Source organism: Oryctolagus cuniculus, chromosome 15, assembly GCF_964237555.1.
Source record: "Oryctolagus cuniculus chromosome 15, mOryCun1.1, whole genome shotgun sequence".
NCBI classification, from domain to species: domain Eukaryota; kingdom Metazoa; phylum Chordata; class Mammalia; order Lagomorpha; family Leporidae; genus Oryctolagus; species Oryctolagus cuniculus.
Window position 1 is genome coordinate 64,425,020 of NC_091446.1, and position 16,615 is coordinate 64,441,634.

The window sequence follows — 16,615 nt, forward strand, 5'->3', positions numbered from 1 at the left end:
GGATGCATAGTAAATGGGTACAGAAAGGCAATGTAGTGCAGCAATTAAGAACATGAGTTGTTGGGGCTCTGGCGCTGTGGCACAGTAGGTTAATTCTCTGCCTGCAGCGCCAGCATCCCATATGGGCACCAGTTTTAGTCCCGGCTGCTCCACTTCCCATCCAGCTCTCTGCTATGGCCTGGGAAAGCAGTAGAAGATGGCCCAAGTCCTTGGGCCCCTGCACCCACGTGGGAGACCCAGAAGAAGCTCCTGGCTCCTGGCTTCGGATTGGCGGCTTAGCTCTGGCCATCGCAGCCATTTGGGGAGTGAACCAGCAGATGGAAGACCTTTCTGCTTTCTGTCTCTCTCTCTCACTGTCTGTAACTCTACCTGTCAAATAAATAAATAAAATCCTTACAAAAAAAAGATGTTAAAAAAAAGAACATAAGCTATGAAAGCAAACTAAATGAGTTTGAATCTCATCTTTGGCCTTTATCATCTCTATGACCATGGGTGAACAACCAACTAATGTTGCATTTTTCTCATCTATAAAATGGGGAGTACCTACCTCATAGGATTGTTATGAGAATTAAATTAGTAAAGTTTAAGTTAAGCATTTACAGACTTGCCTAGTACACAACAAATACTCAATAAATGTTAGCCATTATCATTCAGGAAACTGTAATTAATTAACTATTTTTCAAATCTTAGTGATTCTAGGGACTAGGGAGAGGTTTGTATGGGATACAGAAATGGTTATGCATTCATTACCCAATATAGAATTTCTACCTCCACAAGCAACATGAAATCTGGTACAAAATATAGCCTAGACTCAAGCAAAGAGTTAATTTCTTAAAAGCTCACACTTGGGATGGCATTTGGCATAGTGGTTAAGATGCTGTTTGGGTGCCTACATTCCATATCTGAGTGCCTGAGTTCAAATCCTGGATCCACTTTCAATTTGAGCTTCCTGCTAATGTGCACCCTGGGAGGCAGCAGGTCAGGGACCAAGTACTTCAGTCCCTGCCACCCACATGGGAAACCTGAATTGAGATCTAGACTTCTGGCTTTGGCCTGGCCCAAATATTGTGGGCATCTGGACAGTGAATTGGTTGATGGAAGATATCTCTCTCTCTCTTTCTTTCTCTCTTTCTCTCCTCTCCCTTTCAAATAAGAAAAAAAGCACCTCACACTCACACTCACAATGTATACTAAACCATTCCAAGATGCTGCAATAGTGGACCTTCCCTGGATATTCTCACACATAGAACTTAACTACTTGCATCAACACCAAAAAAGATGGAAGTACAGTTGAACATGATCAGAGAAAAAAATGTTAACTGGATATGTAGCAAAGGTTCTCCATCAAAAAAAAAAAAAAAGAATAATTACATAATGTTTTACCTTGAGTTGTTCTTTGAAAGCAAAGTACTTTCCAGAGCAATTAAGCTCATAATTGAGCTGGCACTTCTGCTCCTCCAGGGTTTCACTATCTATATCACTCCCCAGTTTGGTCACCTGCTTGCCAAACATTCTGTGGTACTCATCCAGAATGGATCTAGAAATATTCTTGATCTGCATGTGGTAGTCACTCACAGCCTGGGAAAATAAAAATATTTAACAAAGAGGCCTCAAACAGGTGCAGATCATGGAATGGAAGTCTAAAACTAGATTGAGTTTTACATACAACAAAACTTTACATATAAACTTCCCTTTTCTTCCCAGCCCAGAGATCATCAGTCAAAGATTAAACACTGTACGCCAACACTCACAAATGGAACAAGGAATGAAAATACGTGAAGCTTCAAACAAGTTTTCATCCATTCTGGAGGACATATTAAAGAATCCATGCCGTTTTCAAATGCATACACTCAACATTTTATTACCTACAGTTTCACCTTGGCTTTGGCACTTGCCTTCTGAGCTCCTCCTGTTCGACGAGTAAGAGGCGGCCTTGGAGGAATCATTTCCTTGACCCTGTATGAGGAAAACAACAAACAAAATACTTTATTACCTGCAGAATTATGTAATCTTATATCTCACCTTCAAAGAATCTGGGTGGAAGAAATCTGAAATTTGTCTGGCCATGTACTTGAGCACTTAACTATCTCCTCTCGTGTAAAACCCTAGATGTGAATCCAGCACCGTATATGGTTATTGACCAGACAGGAAGAAAGCCAGAAGGCAGTGCTCAGGGAATACCTAAGTTGAACTTCTGGCTACTTTGAACCCTGTCTTTACCCATACACATTAAAAAAACAACAACAACAAGAAAAAAAAAACAACCCTGTATGTAATGCACAAGTAGCTATCTATCTAGCAGATTAGAAACAGGTTTCACGATTTTAAGGGCACTCAGGATAATCTCTAAAAGCACAAAGATTTGGAATCCAGTGATACAGGCAGAAGAACACTTTTCTTTCCTCTACATCTTAAGAAAACAGGTGTAGGCCTGCGCCATGGCACAATAGGTTAATCCTCAGCCTGCAGCACCGGCATCCCAAATGGGCTCCAGTTCTAGTCCCATCTGCTCCTCTTCCAATCCAGCTCTCGGCTATGGCCTGGGAAGGCAGTAGAAGATGGCCCAAGCTCTTGGGCCCTTGCACCCACATGGGAGACCGGGAAGAAGCTCCTGGCTCCTGGCTTCAGATCAGTACAGCTTCGACCGTTGTGGCCACCTGGGAAATGAACCAATGGACAGAAGATCTCTCTGTCTCTCCCTCTCCCTGTCTGTAACTCTATCTCTCAAATAAATAAAATAAAATAAAACATCTTAAAAAAAGATAACAGGTATATTCTTGGTCATAATTAACAAGACTCCATTAAATTACAATAATGCTATCAGATTTTTTTATTTGGAAGACAAAGAGAGTTTCCATCCACTGGTTCACTGCTCAAATGTCCACAATGGTCAAGGCTGGGCCAGGGCAGGACCAGACTGAAGCTAGGAGTCAAGAACACAATCTAGGTTTCCCACATGAGTGGCAGGGATCCAATTACTTACGTCATCACCTGCTGCCTCCCAGCATTGACAGGAAGCTACAGTCAGAAGTCAGAGCTGGGAACCAACCATGGGCACTCCAAGGCAGGATGTGCGTGACTTAACCACTAGGCAAAACACCCACTCCCTGATTGAAAGGCATGAATAATATATGGCAAAATATCTCCTCCCAACGTTGTTGCTCAGCCTCCTAGCTTCCTTTCCAGAGTCAATGTTATTTATTCATTCACTCATTCAAAATGTATACTGAATATGTATTATGTATCAGCTACTTTTCTAGGTCTTGGGATAGACCACCAAACAAAATAGACAAAAATTATTGTCCTCATGGAACTTATGTTTTAGTAAGGAAGCAGACAACAAGAATAATAGTTAATGGGGCCAGTGCTGTGGTGCAGTAGGTTAATCCTCTGCCTATAGCGCTAGCATCCCATATAGGCACCTGTTCTAGTTCCAGCTGCTCCTCTTCCAATCCAGCTCTCTGCTATGGCCTGGGAGGGCAGTGGAAGATGGCCGAAGCACTCGGGCCCCTGCACCCACATGGGAAACCTGGAAGAGGCTCCTGGCTCCTGGCTTCAGATCGGCCCAGATCCAGCATTTGCAGCCATTTGGGGAGTGAACTAGCAGATGGAAAACTTTCTCTCTGTCTCTCCCTCTCACTGTCTGTAACTCTACCTCTCAAAGAAATAAATAAAATCTTTTTTTTTAAAAGAATAATGGTTAAGAAAAATACACCTTTAATACATGCCATAGAGAAAAATAACTCATCAAGGTGTCCAGTGTTATGGCAGAGAAGGTGAAGACATCACTTGTGATGCTGGCATCCCATATAAGCACTGGTAGGAGTCTTGGATGCCCCTCTTCTATTCCAGCTCCTTGCTAATGTGCCTAGAAAAGCAGCAGAAGGTGGTCCAAGTACTTGGCCCCCTAGCACCCACAGGGGAGACCCAGAGGGAGTTCCAGGCTTCTGGCTTCAGCCTGGCCCAGCCCCAGCAGGGAATGAACCAGTGGATGAAAGCTCTCTCCCTCTCTCTCTCCTCTCCCTCTTCCTTCCTTTCTGTAAATCTGCCTTTCAAATTGATGGAACACGGACATAAGCCTCAGCCATTCTCCCTCATTGCCCAAAAGAGATAAACTTTGGAATGTATTCCTTGCCCTTGAAACTCAGTTGGGTCTCACACCCTGTTGCCTTCAGACCCCACCCCTTACAGCCACCTAAAAGACCAGCTGCTCTGAACACCTGAAAGACCAGTTCCAGGAATTCCCCTCTGCCTGCTGCCCCTTACCCCACCACCATCCCCAGCCCTCCTAAAATATAAAAAGGCCCGGCCCCGGGGGTTGTTCCATCAATGTGCACGCCAGCAGTTGGTCACCCACCTCTATGAATTTATTTTCTCTGAATAAATTCAGTCTGGCTGTAAATTCATACACTGCCTCCTCTCTATTCTGCACCTCTTTTCCTAACATTTTGGTGCCCCATGTGAAGAGGCACCAATCTGCAACTCGTTTCCTAACACAAATAAATAAATAAATAAAACAAAATCTTTTTTAAAAATTCAGGAGCAGAAAACTACATTGGGAGTTACGGATGGTATATATAGGGGAATGTATTTTACCAGAGAAGGCCTTACTGACACAATGACATTTTAAGAAAGACTAGAGAAGAGTGAGGAACCAAGTCATAAAGATATTCAGGATAGGGGCTGGTGCTGTAGCATAGTGGGTAAAGCCGCTGCCTGCAGTGCTGGCATCCCATATGGGCACTGGATTGAGTCCCGGCTGCTCCACTTCCAATCCAGCTCCCTACTAATGTGCCTGGGAAAGTAGCAGCAGAAAGCCCCAGTGCTTGTACCCTTGTACCCTTGTGGGAGACCTGGAAAAATCTCCTGGCTCCTGGTTTCAGATCAGCCCAGCTCCAGCCATTGCAGCCATTGCATCCAATTTGGGAGCGAACCAGTGGATGGAAGATATCTCTTTCTCTCTCTTTCTCTCTCTCTCTCTGCCTCTCTGTAACTCTGTCTTTCAAATAAATACATATTTTAAAAAATATTCAGGATAAGCATATTTGAGGCCAGAGAACACCAAGTATAAAGGTCTTTCTGCAAGAAATGTACCTAGTGTGTAAGTCTAGCAGCTTGGCTTGTTGAAAAAATGAGGGCAAAAGTACAAGCAGAGTACGCAGGCCTTTGCAGGTCATTTTAAGGACTTTGATTTTTACTCAGAATGTGACAGAGTCACTGGTAGCATCTAAGCAGAGGAGGATTTACTTATTTATTTAAGGCAGAGTTACAGAGAAAGAGAGAGAGAGATCTTCCATCCACTAGTTTACTCCCACAATGGCAGGGGCTAGGCTAGTCCAAAGCCAGGAGCCAGGAACTTCTTCCTTGTCTCCCACATGGGTGCAAGGGCCCATGCCATCCTTTGCTGTTTTCCCAGGAACATCATCAGGGAGCTGGATCAGAAGTGGAGAAGACAGGACTCAATCAGTGCCCATATGGGATGTCAGCATTGCAGGCAGCAGCTTTACCCACTATGCCACAATGCTAGTCCCCAACACAATCCTTTTATAATGCTGTATTAAAAAAAATTCCCAAATATATAAAATAGATAGATAGAAAAATAAAAGGTGATTCATATGCATACTATGAAATATTACTCAGTAATATGAAGAAATAAAGTACTGACATGTTACAATATGGATGAATCTTGACAGCATCATGCTATATGAAAGAAACCAGTCACAAAAGACCATATATTATACAATTCTATTTACATGAAAAGCCCAGAGTTGCAAAATCTAGAGAGAGAAAAAATAGTAAGTCGTTACCTAGGACTGGAGGTAGGGTAGGGGGTTGGCATGATGGCGGACAGGAAAGGAGAGTGCTAAGGTATCTGGATTTCTTTCTTTCTTTCTTTCTTTTTTCTTTTTTTTCTTTTTCTTTTTTCTTTTTTTTTTTTTTTTTTTGGACAGGCAGAGTGGACAGTGAGAGAGACAGACAGAAAGGTCTTCCTTTGCCATTGGTTTACCCCCCCAATGGCTACTGCGGCCGGCGTGCCGTGGCCTGCCCACCGCGCTGATCCGAAGCCAGGAGCCAGGTGCTTCTCCTGGTCTCCCATGCGGGTGCAGGGCCCAAGGACTTGGGCCATCCTCCACTGCACTCCTGAGCCACAGCAGAGAGCTGGCCTGGAAGAGGAGCAACCGGGACAGAATCCGGCGCCCCGACCGGGACTAGAACCCGGTGTGCCGGCACCGCAGATGGAGGATTAGCCTATTGAGCCGCAGCACCGGCTGTATATGGATTTCAATTTTAGGGATAAGGATAATGTTATAAAGTTAATTACAGTAAGGCTACATGACTCTGAATATACTAAAGCCAACAAATTATATACTTTAAATGGGTAAAGTATGTGGTATGTGAATTATATCTTAATAAAACAGTTGTTTTTAAAAGGAGGGCAGGAATTTGGCACAAGGGTTAAGATGTTGCATACCGTCTGGCCAGCTCCTCAGGCATTCGCTTTGGTACCAAGGCTTTGTCCAGCTCAATCTCCAACACAATGTATGTCCCTGCTTCTACATATTGCTGTAAAGACATTTTTTCTCATTTACCATTTCCAGGAAAAAAAAAGAAAGAATTTTAATAATAAAAGATAAAGTTTAAAATGTAAACAAGGAAACTGCATATATAACCACATATTTAATGTGATCTCAAGGTTAAAAATATTTTTGCACAGAAAAATAGCTAGGAAGAAATACAGAAGAGTAGATATCTTTTGGAGGAGAGAGTTTCAATTGTACTCCCAGAAACCTCTGCTTCAGCTGAAGAATCCTCTCCCTGGCATTGTTTAGCTGAGTATCATTCTTCCATCTTGCACCTCTATTACAGCACTCATCAAAATCACATATTATGGTTAGTTCTGTACCTGTCTGCTTCTGCCACCAGAAAACTAAGTATCCTGAGGGCAGATGAATGCTCCCATGATGTATCTTTGCATCCCTCATAATGCTTAATACAGTAGAATTAATATAAGATATAAAACTTTAATTCTTGAAAGTACCTTAAAGTCAATCTGGTTACCAACTCGTTTTACAAAGTCTCAACGAGGAAATTTTCCCAAGATCATAAATTTAGTTTTGGGCAAATATGAGATGCTAACTCAGATATCCTGCCCAAGGCAGTTTCTACCATAGCCATCTTGCTCATTAAATGTCTGATGAATTTTAACTTAATTTCCCAAAACTTTAAAAAATACATTTAGTTATTTGAGAGAGAGAGAGAGAGAGAGAGAGAGAGAGAGAGAAGTATGTGTACCCATCTGCTAGTTCACTCTCAAATGCCCAAAATGGCGAGGGCAAGCCAGGCCAAAGCCAGGAGCCAGGAAATCAATCCAGGTTCCCATGTAGGTGGCAGGAACCCAATTTCTTGAACCACATCTGCAGTCTCTCAGAGTCTGAATTAGCAGAAAATCAGAATTAGGAGCTGGAATCGGGTATCAAGCCCAGGTTCTCAGTGTGGAATGTAGGTGTCTAAACTGGCTTCTTAACCACTAGGCTAAATACTTAGTCCTTCCAAAAGTTGATACATAGTTACTTACCTGTCCTTCTAGATTGTGGCTGAGAGGGGCTTCACCATCCAAAGGAGTATCTGAACTCTGAGATTTTATACTAGCTGCTTGCTGAAAGAAAATAGACAAATACATCTCAAAAATTTAATTTTTACATGATCTTCATAATGGCAGAAACAATGATTGCGGCACTGCATGAAAATGAAAATTATATTGACACAATTCACCAAATGAGAGATCAATGAAAGCATATCGAATGTAATAAAACAGGCAAAATCATCACCTTATCAACAACCTACCGCATCCACAGGCTTAAACTTTCCATCCACATCCTTTTCTTTGACTGTTTTATCTTCTTTTAGATTCTTAGAAACAACTACTTTGGCCAGTGGCGAATTAATTCCTCCAATTTTATTATTCTGAATTATATGATGGGTAGTATCTCGGAATAAGCTGGATAGACACTTGGTCTGAAAAGAAGCCAAAAAAAAAAAAAATCAAAATTGAATCAGACAAACCTGAAAGAAACCCACATTATATTTTAATGTCATTTAATCTTCCAGATAATTTCAACTCATAGAATCAAAGAGAGAAAGAAAGGACCTGAGAAGCTTCATTGCATTTCTCTACTACTAGAACAGATAAAACCACCACAAAAAGTTAGCTGCCTTCCCTGTTATTTAACAATTTATGAGAAGACCTCATAACCTGGTTTAATTCTGGTGTCCTTAATTCTTTTTTTTTTTTTTTTTTTTTTTGGACAGGCAGAGTGGATAGTGAAAGAGAGACAGAGAGAAAGGTCTTCCTTTGCCGTTGGTTCACCCTCCAATGGCCACCACGGCTGGTGCGCTGCGGCCGGCGAACCGCGCTGATCCGATGGCAGGAGCCAGGTACTTATCCTGGTCTCCCATGGGGTGCAGGGCCCAAGCACTTGGGCCATCCTCCACTGCCTTGCCGGGCCACAGCAGAGAGCTGGCCTGGAAGAGGGGCAACAGGGACAGAATCCGGCGCCCCGACCGGGACTAGAACCCAGTGTGCCGGCACCACTAGGTGGAGGATTAGCCTATTGAGCCACAGCGCCGGCCCTGGTGTCCTTAATTCTTGTCATCAACATCTTTGATACATAATTTCAAATTAACTTTAAATTTGTATAAAAGGGCTTCTGCCATGGCTCACTAGGCTAATCCTCCGCCTGTGGCGCCAGCACACCAGGTTCTAGTCCTGGTCAGGGCAGTGGATTCTGTCTCGGTTGCCCCTCTTCCAGGCCAGCTCTCTGCTGTGGCCCGGGAGTCCTTGGGCCCCGCACCTGCATGGGAGTCCAGGAGAAGCACCTGGCTCCTGGCTTCAGATCAGCGCAGTGCACTGGCCACAGTACGCCGGCCGCAGCGGCCATTGTGGGGTGAACCAACGGCAAAGGAAGACCTTTCTCTGTCTTTCTCTCTCACTGTCCACTCTGCCTGTCACACACACACACACACACACACACAGACACACACACACAAAGCTCATTAAGGAGCCAGTGCTGCAGACTAACAGGTAAAGCTGCCGTCTGCAGTGCCAGCATCCCACATGAGCGCCAGTTTGAGATCCGACTGCTCCACTTTCAATCCAGATCTCCAGTGAAGGATGGCCCAAGTCCTTGGGTCCCTGCACCCATGTGGGAGACCCAGAAAAAGCTCCTGGTTCCTGTCTTCAGATAGACCCAGCTCTGGCCTTTGCAGCCATTTGGAGAGTGAACCAGCAGATGGAAGCCAGCCCTTCCTTCCTTCCTTCCTTCCTTCCTTCCTTCCTTCCTTCCTTCCTTCCTTCCTTCCTTTCTCTATCTCTGCCTCTTTGTAACTCTTCCTTTCAAATAAATAATCTTTAAAAAAAAGCAAATTAAACAATATTTAAGAAAAACTATAATACTAAAAATCACTCACAACATACAATTTCTACCATAATTACTGTATTTCATAAATTGAAAGATGTAAACTTTTCCAGGTTTTAACATCTCTGGGAAATACAGTACAGTGAGACTATTTCATCTAAGCACTATCATACAATATGTAGTCTCTTGCATCTGCCTTCTTTCACTCAGCAGACTGTTCTTGAAGTTCAGCCATGTTGTAGCATGCCTCAGTGGTTCATTCATTTTTTAAAAAAACAACTTTATTGATGTACAATTTATATTCCATAAAATTCACCCATGTCAAGTACACGATTCAGTAATCTGAGAGTATTACAGTATTATTGGTTCATTTCTTTTCATTGCTAAATAGTATTCCCTTTTGTTCCTCCATTCACCAGTTATAAACATTTGGATTGTGTGTTTTTTGTTCTGCGAAATTCACATACATGTCTTTTGTGTGAATGCTGGTTTTATTTTTTTAATTTTTTAAAATTTATTTGACAGGTAGAGTTATAGACAATGAGAGAGAGACAGAGAGAAAGGTCTTCCTTCTCTTGGTTCACTCCCCAAATGGCCACTATGGCTGGCACTGCGCCGATCTGAAGCCAGGAGCCAGGTGCTTCTTCCCGGTCTCCCATGTGGATGCAGGGGCCCAAGCACTTGGGCCATCCTCCACTGTACTCCCGGGCCACAGCAGAGAGCTGGACTGGAAGAGGAGCAACTGGGACTAGAACCTGGCACCCATATGGGATGTGCCGGCACCGCAAGCGGAGGATTAACCAAGTGACCCACAGCACCAGCCCCCGAATGCTGGTTTTAATTTGCCCTGAGTAGGTTCCTAGGAATGGTATGATGGTTGCACAGAAGTTTATATTTAACAAATATAGCAAATAAAACTAATACTTGTCCTAATAAGAATTGGGAGTAGAATACTAAAACTTCTACGTATTGTTATAAAGTTGTCTTTTCAATTCTGTTCATTTTTCATTCAAGTATTATGAGGTTACTGTATATATTCATAATTGTTCTATGTTCCTGATGAATTGACCCTTTAATCATTATTACATGCCAGTCTGTCTTCAGTAATATTTCTTGTCTTAAAGTCTATTTTATCTGATAGTAAAGTAATCACTCAGCTTTGTTATATTTTCTGTTTGCTTAGTACAAGTAGTCTTCAAAAAGTTCATTGAAATGTGTGTTATGAAAAAAAAACTACATATGGATTTCAAATTTTGGGAGGACCAAAATAAATATATTTTAATTCTATTTTCCATAGACTTTTTGAAGTATCCTTATATCCTTTTTTTAAAAATCTTTTTATTTCAACCTATGTGTGTCTTTGGATCTGAGGTATGTCTATTTTAGACAGCATATAGTTGAATCTTGATTTTTAAAATACAGTCTCAGTATCTGTATACTTTCTTTGGTGTTTAGATCACCTACGTTTATAATGCTATTGTTGAAATACTTAGATTTATGTTTGCCACCCTGCTATTTGTTTTCTGATGTCTTTTGTCTTTCTGACTGCCTTATTTTATGTTAAATATTCCTGATGTCCCATTTAAATCCTTTGTTGATATACATATACCCATACATAGATGTATATATATATGTATATACACACACAAATTTCTTAATGGTTACTTTAGAGAATACAATAGGCATCCTAACTAATCATGATCTATTTCACATTAATACTAACTTAATTCTGATAAAACAAAAATATAGGGACTTTACACAGAAGGAAAACACACCAACTGTTTTTTTAATGGGCAAAGTACATGAAGTGGCAGTTCACAAATACATGATAGTGGACAATAAATGTGAGAAGATATGTTTACCTTTATTTATTAATCAAAGAATTACAAATTTTAAACAATAACTATATCCCAGTATACAAACTACTTCTATTTTGTACATGTATGATTTTTCCCCTAACTTTTTTCTTGTTCTTATTTTTCTGTTTTTTTAATTAATTAATTTATTTATTTATTTTTTTGACAGGCAGAGTGGACAGTGAGAGAGAGAGACAGAGAGAAAGGTCTTCCTTTGCCGTTGGTTCACCCTCCAATGGCCACCGCGGCCGGCGCGCTGCAGCCGGCACACCGCACCGATCCGAAGCCAGGAACCAGGTACTTATCCTGGTCTCCCATGGGGTGCAGGGCCCAAGCACTTGGGCCATCCTCCACTGCCTTGCCAGGCCACAGCAGAGAGCTGGCCTGGAAGAGGGGCAACCGGGACAGAATCCAGCGCCCCGACCGGGACTAAAACCCGGTGTGCCGGCGCCGCAAGGCGGAGGATTAGCCTAGTGAGCCGCGGCGCCGGCCTCTTGTTCTTATTTTTCAAAATGTTCTACCCATTATTCTAATTATCAGTTGCAAAAATCTTTATGCTAAGGATATAAATAAATATTCATGTAAAGGGTAAATTAGGATGATACCTTTTACAATTTTTTCTTACCTTTTCATAAACTGTGCTGTCTAGGTAAGGATAAACATGAAAAGCTCCCCGAATTCTCTTCACACCTGGATACAGCAATGGGACCATATTAACATAAGCCACACCATGAAACGAAGGCTGACTTTCATCCTCAATCTAAAGGAATGAAACCACAACATTGTTAGTGAAATAAAGCAGAAAAGCATATGATATGGAGCTCTTCAGGTCAGCACTGTGGCACAGTGGGTTAAGTCACTGCCTGCAATGCTGGCATTCGATTTGGCCTCTGGTTTGTGTCCCAGCTGCTCCACTTCCAATCCAGCTCCCTGCTAATGCACCTGGGGAGGCAGCAGAAGATGGCCCAAGTCCTTGGGTCCCTCAACCCATGTGGGAGACCAGGAAGAAGCTCCTGGTTCCTGACTTCAACCTGGCCCAGCACTGGTCATTACAGACATTCAGAAAGTGAATCTCTCTCTCTGTAACTCTGCATTTCAAATATTTTTTTAAAAAGATTTATTTATTTGAAAGGCAGAGTTATAGAGAGCAGAGGCTGAGAGAAAGAAAGGTCTTCCATCCACCAGTTCACTCCCCAGATGGGCTGGACTGTGCTGCTTCAAAGTCAAGAGCCAGGAGCTTTCTCTGGGTCTGCCACATGGGTGCAGGGACCCAAGCACTTGCGCCATCTTCCACTGCTTTGCCGGGTCATAGCAGAGAGGTAGATCAGAAGTGGAATAGCCCAGGCTCAAACCATCGCCCATATGGGATGCTGGCACTGCAGGTGGCAGCTTTACCCATTACGCCACACTGCTGGCCCCAATAAATAAATCTTAAAAAAAAAAAAAAAAAAGATGTGGAGCTCTGACTCAGCACTTCAAAGATCCAATTTTAGAAACTAATTCTTCAACTTCACTAATTATGTGACTTTTGATAGACATTTTTGGCTTTGGTTTCTTTTTTCTTTAAAATGAGTTTAATAATACCATGATCAGTGAAATAATGTGTATACATAGTGCTAATGAAGAGTAAAAAATAACATTAATAAAAACTTAAAACTTAAAAACTGGCTTTCAATCTTAGTACACAGACTTATATGAGTGGCCTTACAAATCATCTGATCGGTGATGACAACTAGGTTTTCTCTCTCTCATTTTTTTAAAGATTTTATTTATTTATTTGAGAGGTAGAGTTACAGACAGGGAGAGGGAGAGACAGAGAGAAAGGTCTTCCTTCCGTTGGTTCACTCACCAAATGGCACAATGGCCGGAGCTGCACCAATCTGAAGCCAGGAGCCTGGTGCCTCTTTCTGGCCTCCCATGCAGGTACAGGGGCCCAATCACTTGGGCTATCTTCTGCTGCTTTCCCAGGCCACAGCAGAGAGCTGGATTGGAAGAGGAGCAGCCGGAACTAGAACCGGTGCCCATATGGGATGTCGGCACCACAGGCAGAGGATTAACCTACTGTGCCACAGTGCCTGCCCTGACAACTAGGTTTTCATGTAGGCCTAAATTCTCATCAGTTATGGGAGGGTTTTAGCATGCTTTGTTGAAAACAATTCTGTGTGGCCGGCACCGCGGCTTACTAGGCTAATCCTCTGCCTTGCGGCACCAGCACACCGGGTTCTAGTCCTGGTCGGGGTGCCGGATTCTGTCCCAGGTGCCCCTCTTCCAGGCCAGCTCTCTGCTGTGGCCAGGGAGTGCAGTGGAGGATGGCCCAAGTGCTTAGGCCCTGCACCTCATGGGAGACCAGGAGAAGCACCTGGCTCCTGCCTTCGGATCAGTGCGGTGCGCCGGCCGCAGCGGCCATTGGAGGGTGAACCAACGGCAAAGGAAGACCTTTCTCTCTGTCTCTCTCTCTCACTGTTCACTCTGCCTGTCAAAAAACAAACAAACAAACAAACAAAAAAAAACAATAAAACAATTCTGTGTATTTATCTGGGTTCAGGAGGGATAAAGAATATGCCATGGATAAAGAAGGACAAGGGACAATCTCCTATCAAGTACTTTCTACACCTTATCTAAATTCTCACTGCAAAGAGAAAAAACACACATCATTTTTAACCATTGTATGATTTGCCATAGAAAAATTTTATACGGAAAAACTCATTTTGCTGAAGAAAACACATGTAATTCTAAGATTAAAAGTAACCTTTGGGCCGGCGCCGCGGCTCACTAGGCTAATCCTCCGCCTAGCGGCGCCGGCACACCGGGTTCTAGTCCCGGTCGGGGCGCCGGATTCTGTCCCGGTTGCCCCTCTTCCAGGGCAGCCCTCTGCTGTGGCCAGGGAGTGCAGTGGAGGATGGCCCAGGTGCTTGGGCCCTGCACCCCATGGGAGACCAGGAAAAGCACCTGGCTCCTGGCTCCTGCCATCGGATCAGCGCGGTGCGCCGGCCGCAGCGCGCCAGCCGCGGCGGCCATTGGAGGGTGAACCAACGGCAAAGGAAGACCTTTCTCTCTGTCTCTCTCTCTCACTGTCCACTCTGCCTGTCAAAAAAACAAAACAAAACAAAAAAACAAACAAACAAAAAAGTAACCTTTGATTTTGCTTATTAGAATAATAGTTAGAAACCTGATTTTGAAGAGGAAAGAAGGCCACAACCAGAGACAAATGAAGGACAGTGGGACCCCGGACACAACCTTGAACAGTGGCTACTTGGAACTATCCAGTGAAGCTGCTGCCCATGGTTATCCTGCCTAGGGAGGGAAGATGTCCTAATCTCTGCTTTCTATAACTCCAGTCATAAATCTGTCTTATAAATCTGCCCTAACTATCTCTATTTATAAACATACTGGACCAAATCAGCACCGGAAGTGTGGTCTCACGTCACGTGGACTAGTTCCCCATAAATGGTCCTAAGTCATGTAGGCTGCAACTGAAACCCACAAAAGCTGAGACAGTTAAGGAATGATGCTGATGAACCCATAAATATTGTAAGAAACCTGGATTTGATGCTCAGTCTCAGGAAATGATTCCCACTGAGCCCATGGTGTTAATAAACTGTTTCTAATCCTCATTCAGCCTCTGGTGCATGTTTGAACTAAGGAAATTTCCCCACTCCAGGTTACTGTAAAAATTTAAAAGTCCTATATTCATGTGATAACATTAAGTGCTTTATAAAACTAAAGAACGTTAACCTGGGGCCGGAGCTGTGGCATAGCAGGTAAAGCCGCCACCTGCAATGCTGGCATTCCATATGGACATAGGTTTAAGTTCAGGCTGCTCCTCTTCCAATCCAGCTTCCTGCGATGGCCTGGGAAAGCAGTAGATGGCCCAAGTCCTTGGGCCCCTGCACCTGCATGGGATACCCAGAAGAAGCTCCTGGCTCCTGGCTTCAGATGAGCATAGCTCGGCCGTTGCGGCCAATTGGGGGAGTAAACCATTGGATGGAAGACCCCTCTCTCTCTCTCCCTCTCCTTCTCTCTCTGTGTAACTCTTTCAAGTAAATAGATAAATCTTAAAAAAAAAAAAGTTAACTAATATATATTACATGATACAAAGAGGGGAAATGGTTATGGTGGTAATATTTTGTTAAACAAAAAAGCCTATTTTAAAATCAGTCAAATAATTTAATTTAGACACCTGTTATATGCCAGGCATCATGCTAGGTACTACATAGGACACAAAGCAGTCTACCACTGACCTTTAGCTCCAGAGACTTTATAAACAAGCAGAAGATAGCAGACAATAGAAAACATGCTCTATGCACATCAACGCTAAATATTTTTGGAATAATAGTACACCTGTGAACTGTATTATTGTATTCTGTTAATTAGCAGGGTAAAACATCTTAAGTAGGTAAGTATAAAAGAAATTCATAAAAATGTTTTAGGTTGAGCCATACTACAAATATTCGGTTACTTTTTACCTAGAAAAATTGCTAATTCACAAAATTTCCCCAGTGACGAAACTATAATGAAGGGCTTAAAAGGAAACAGGATATGTGAGAATAAAGCCTAAACAATTATAGTAAACAATAAGGAACAAGGGTGGCCAATATCCTCATTTTCCCAGAAGACAGGGGTCTCCTGGATATGAGATTTTCAGGACTAACAGCAAGAAAGTTAGGATGAGCTGGTCACTTTGGGGAGAACAGCTATATCAGTTCACATTATCCTTTGGAATCAGAATCAGAGTAACAGGTTGAGTCTGATCTAGAATTTCTTACATAAATACTTTTGAGTGAATATACTTACCTTATCCAATTTGCCAGCCTTCCCTTTGGGTGCAGTAACTAAAGGAACTCTTGTGATCTCTACAGGCCAAAGCCGGCAATCACCAATTCGTTTCTGGAAACTGCAAATCAAGAATCAGTTTATTGGTATCTTATGCAAAAACAGTGTCACATAATTTAGGTTAAAATATTTCTTTCTTTTATAAAGTAATGGAATAGTCATATTTATAAAATTTTATTGGGGCTGGCGCTGTGGTGTAGTGGGTAAAGCCGCTTCCTGCAGTGCCAGCATCCCATATGGGCGCCAGTTCAAGTCCCAGCTGCTCCACTTCTGATCCAGCTCTCTGTTATGGCCTGGAAAAGCAGTGGAAGATGGCTGAAGTCCTTGGATCCCTGCAACAGCCTGGGAAGACCCAGAGGAAGCTCCTGGCTTGTGGCTTCAGATTGGCGCAGCTCCAGCTGCAGTGGCCAATTGGGGAGTGAACCAGCGGATGGATGATCTCTCTCTCTCTCCCTCTCCTTTTCTCTCTGTGTAACTCTTTCAGATAAATAAATAAATCTTTAAAAGAAA

At 42.8% G+C, this 16,615-nt stretch overlaps 1 protein-coding gene across 8 annotated transcripts in view; it reads right to left on the minus strand.

Annotated features, from left to right (window-relative positions):
* Positions 1-16,615, minus strand: part of CFAP70 (cilia and flagella associated protein 70) — a 93,873-nt gene that overhangs the window by 37,528 nt on the left and 39,730 nt on the right. For all 8 annotated transcript variants that reach the window (XM_070057822.1, XM_070057820.1, XM_070057819.1 and 5 more), the window contains 7 exons: positions 16,067-16,166; positions 11,898-12,032; positions 7,846-8,016; positions 7,577-7,657; positions 6,473-6,564; positions 1,896-1,956; positions 1,384-1,578 (listed from right to left, as the gene is read on the minus strand). In XM_070057822.1, coding sequence (XP_069913923.1) covers positions 1,384-1,578; positions 1,896-1,956; positions 6,473-6,564; positions 7,577-7,657; positions 7,846-8,016; positions 11,898-12,032; positions 16,067-16,166 — 835 coding nt within the window. The remainder of the gene's footprint in view (positions 1-1,383; positions 1,579-1,895; positions 1,957-6,472; positions 6,565-7,576; positions 7,658-7,845; positions 8,017-11,897; positions 12,033-16,066; positions 16,167-16,615) is intronic.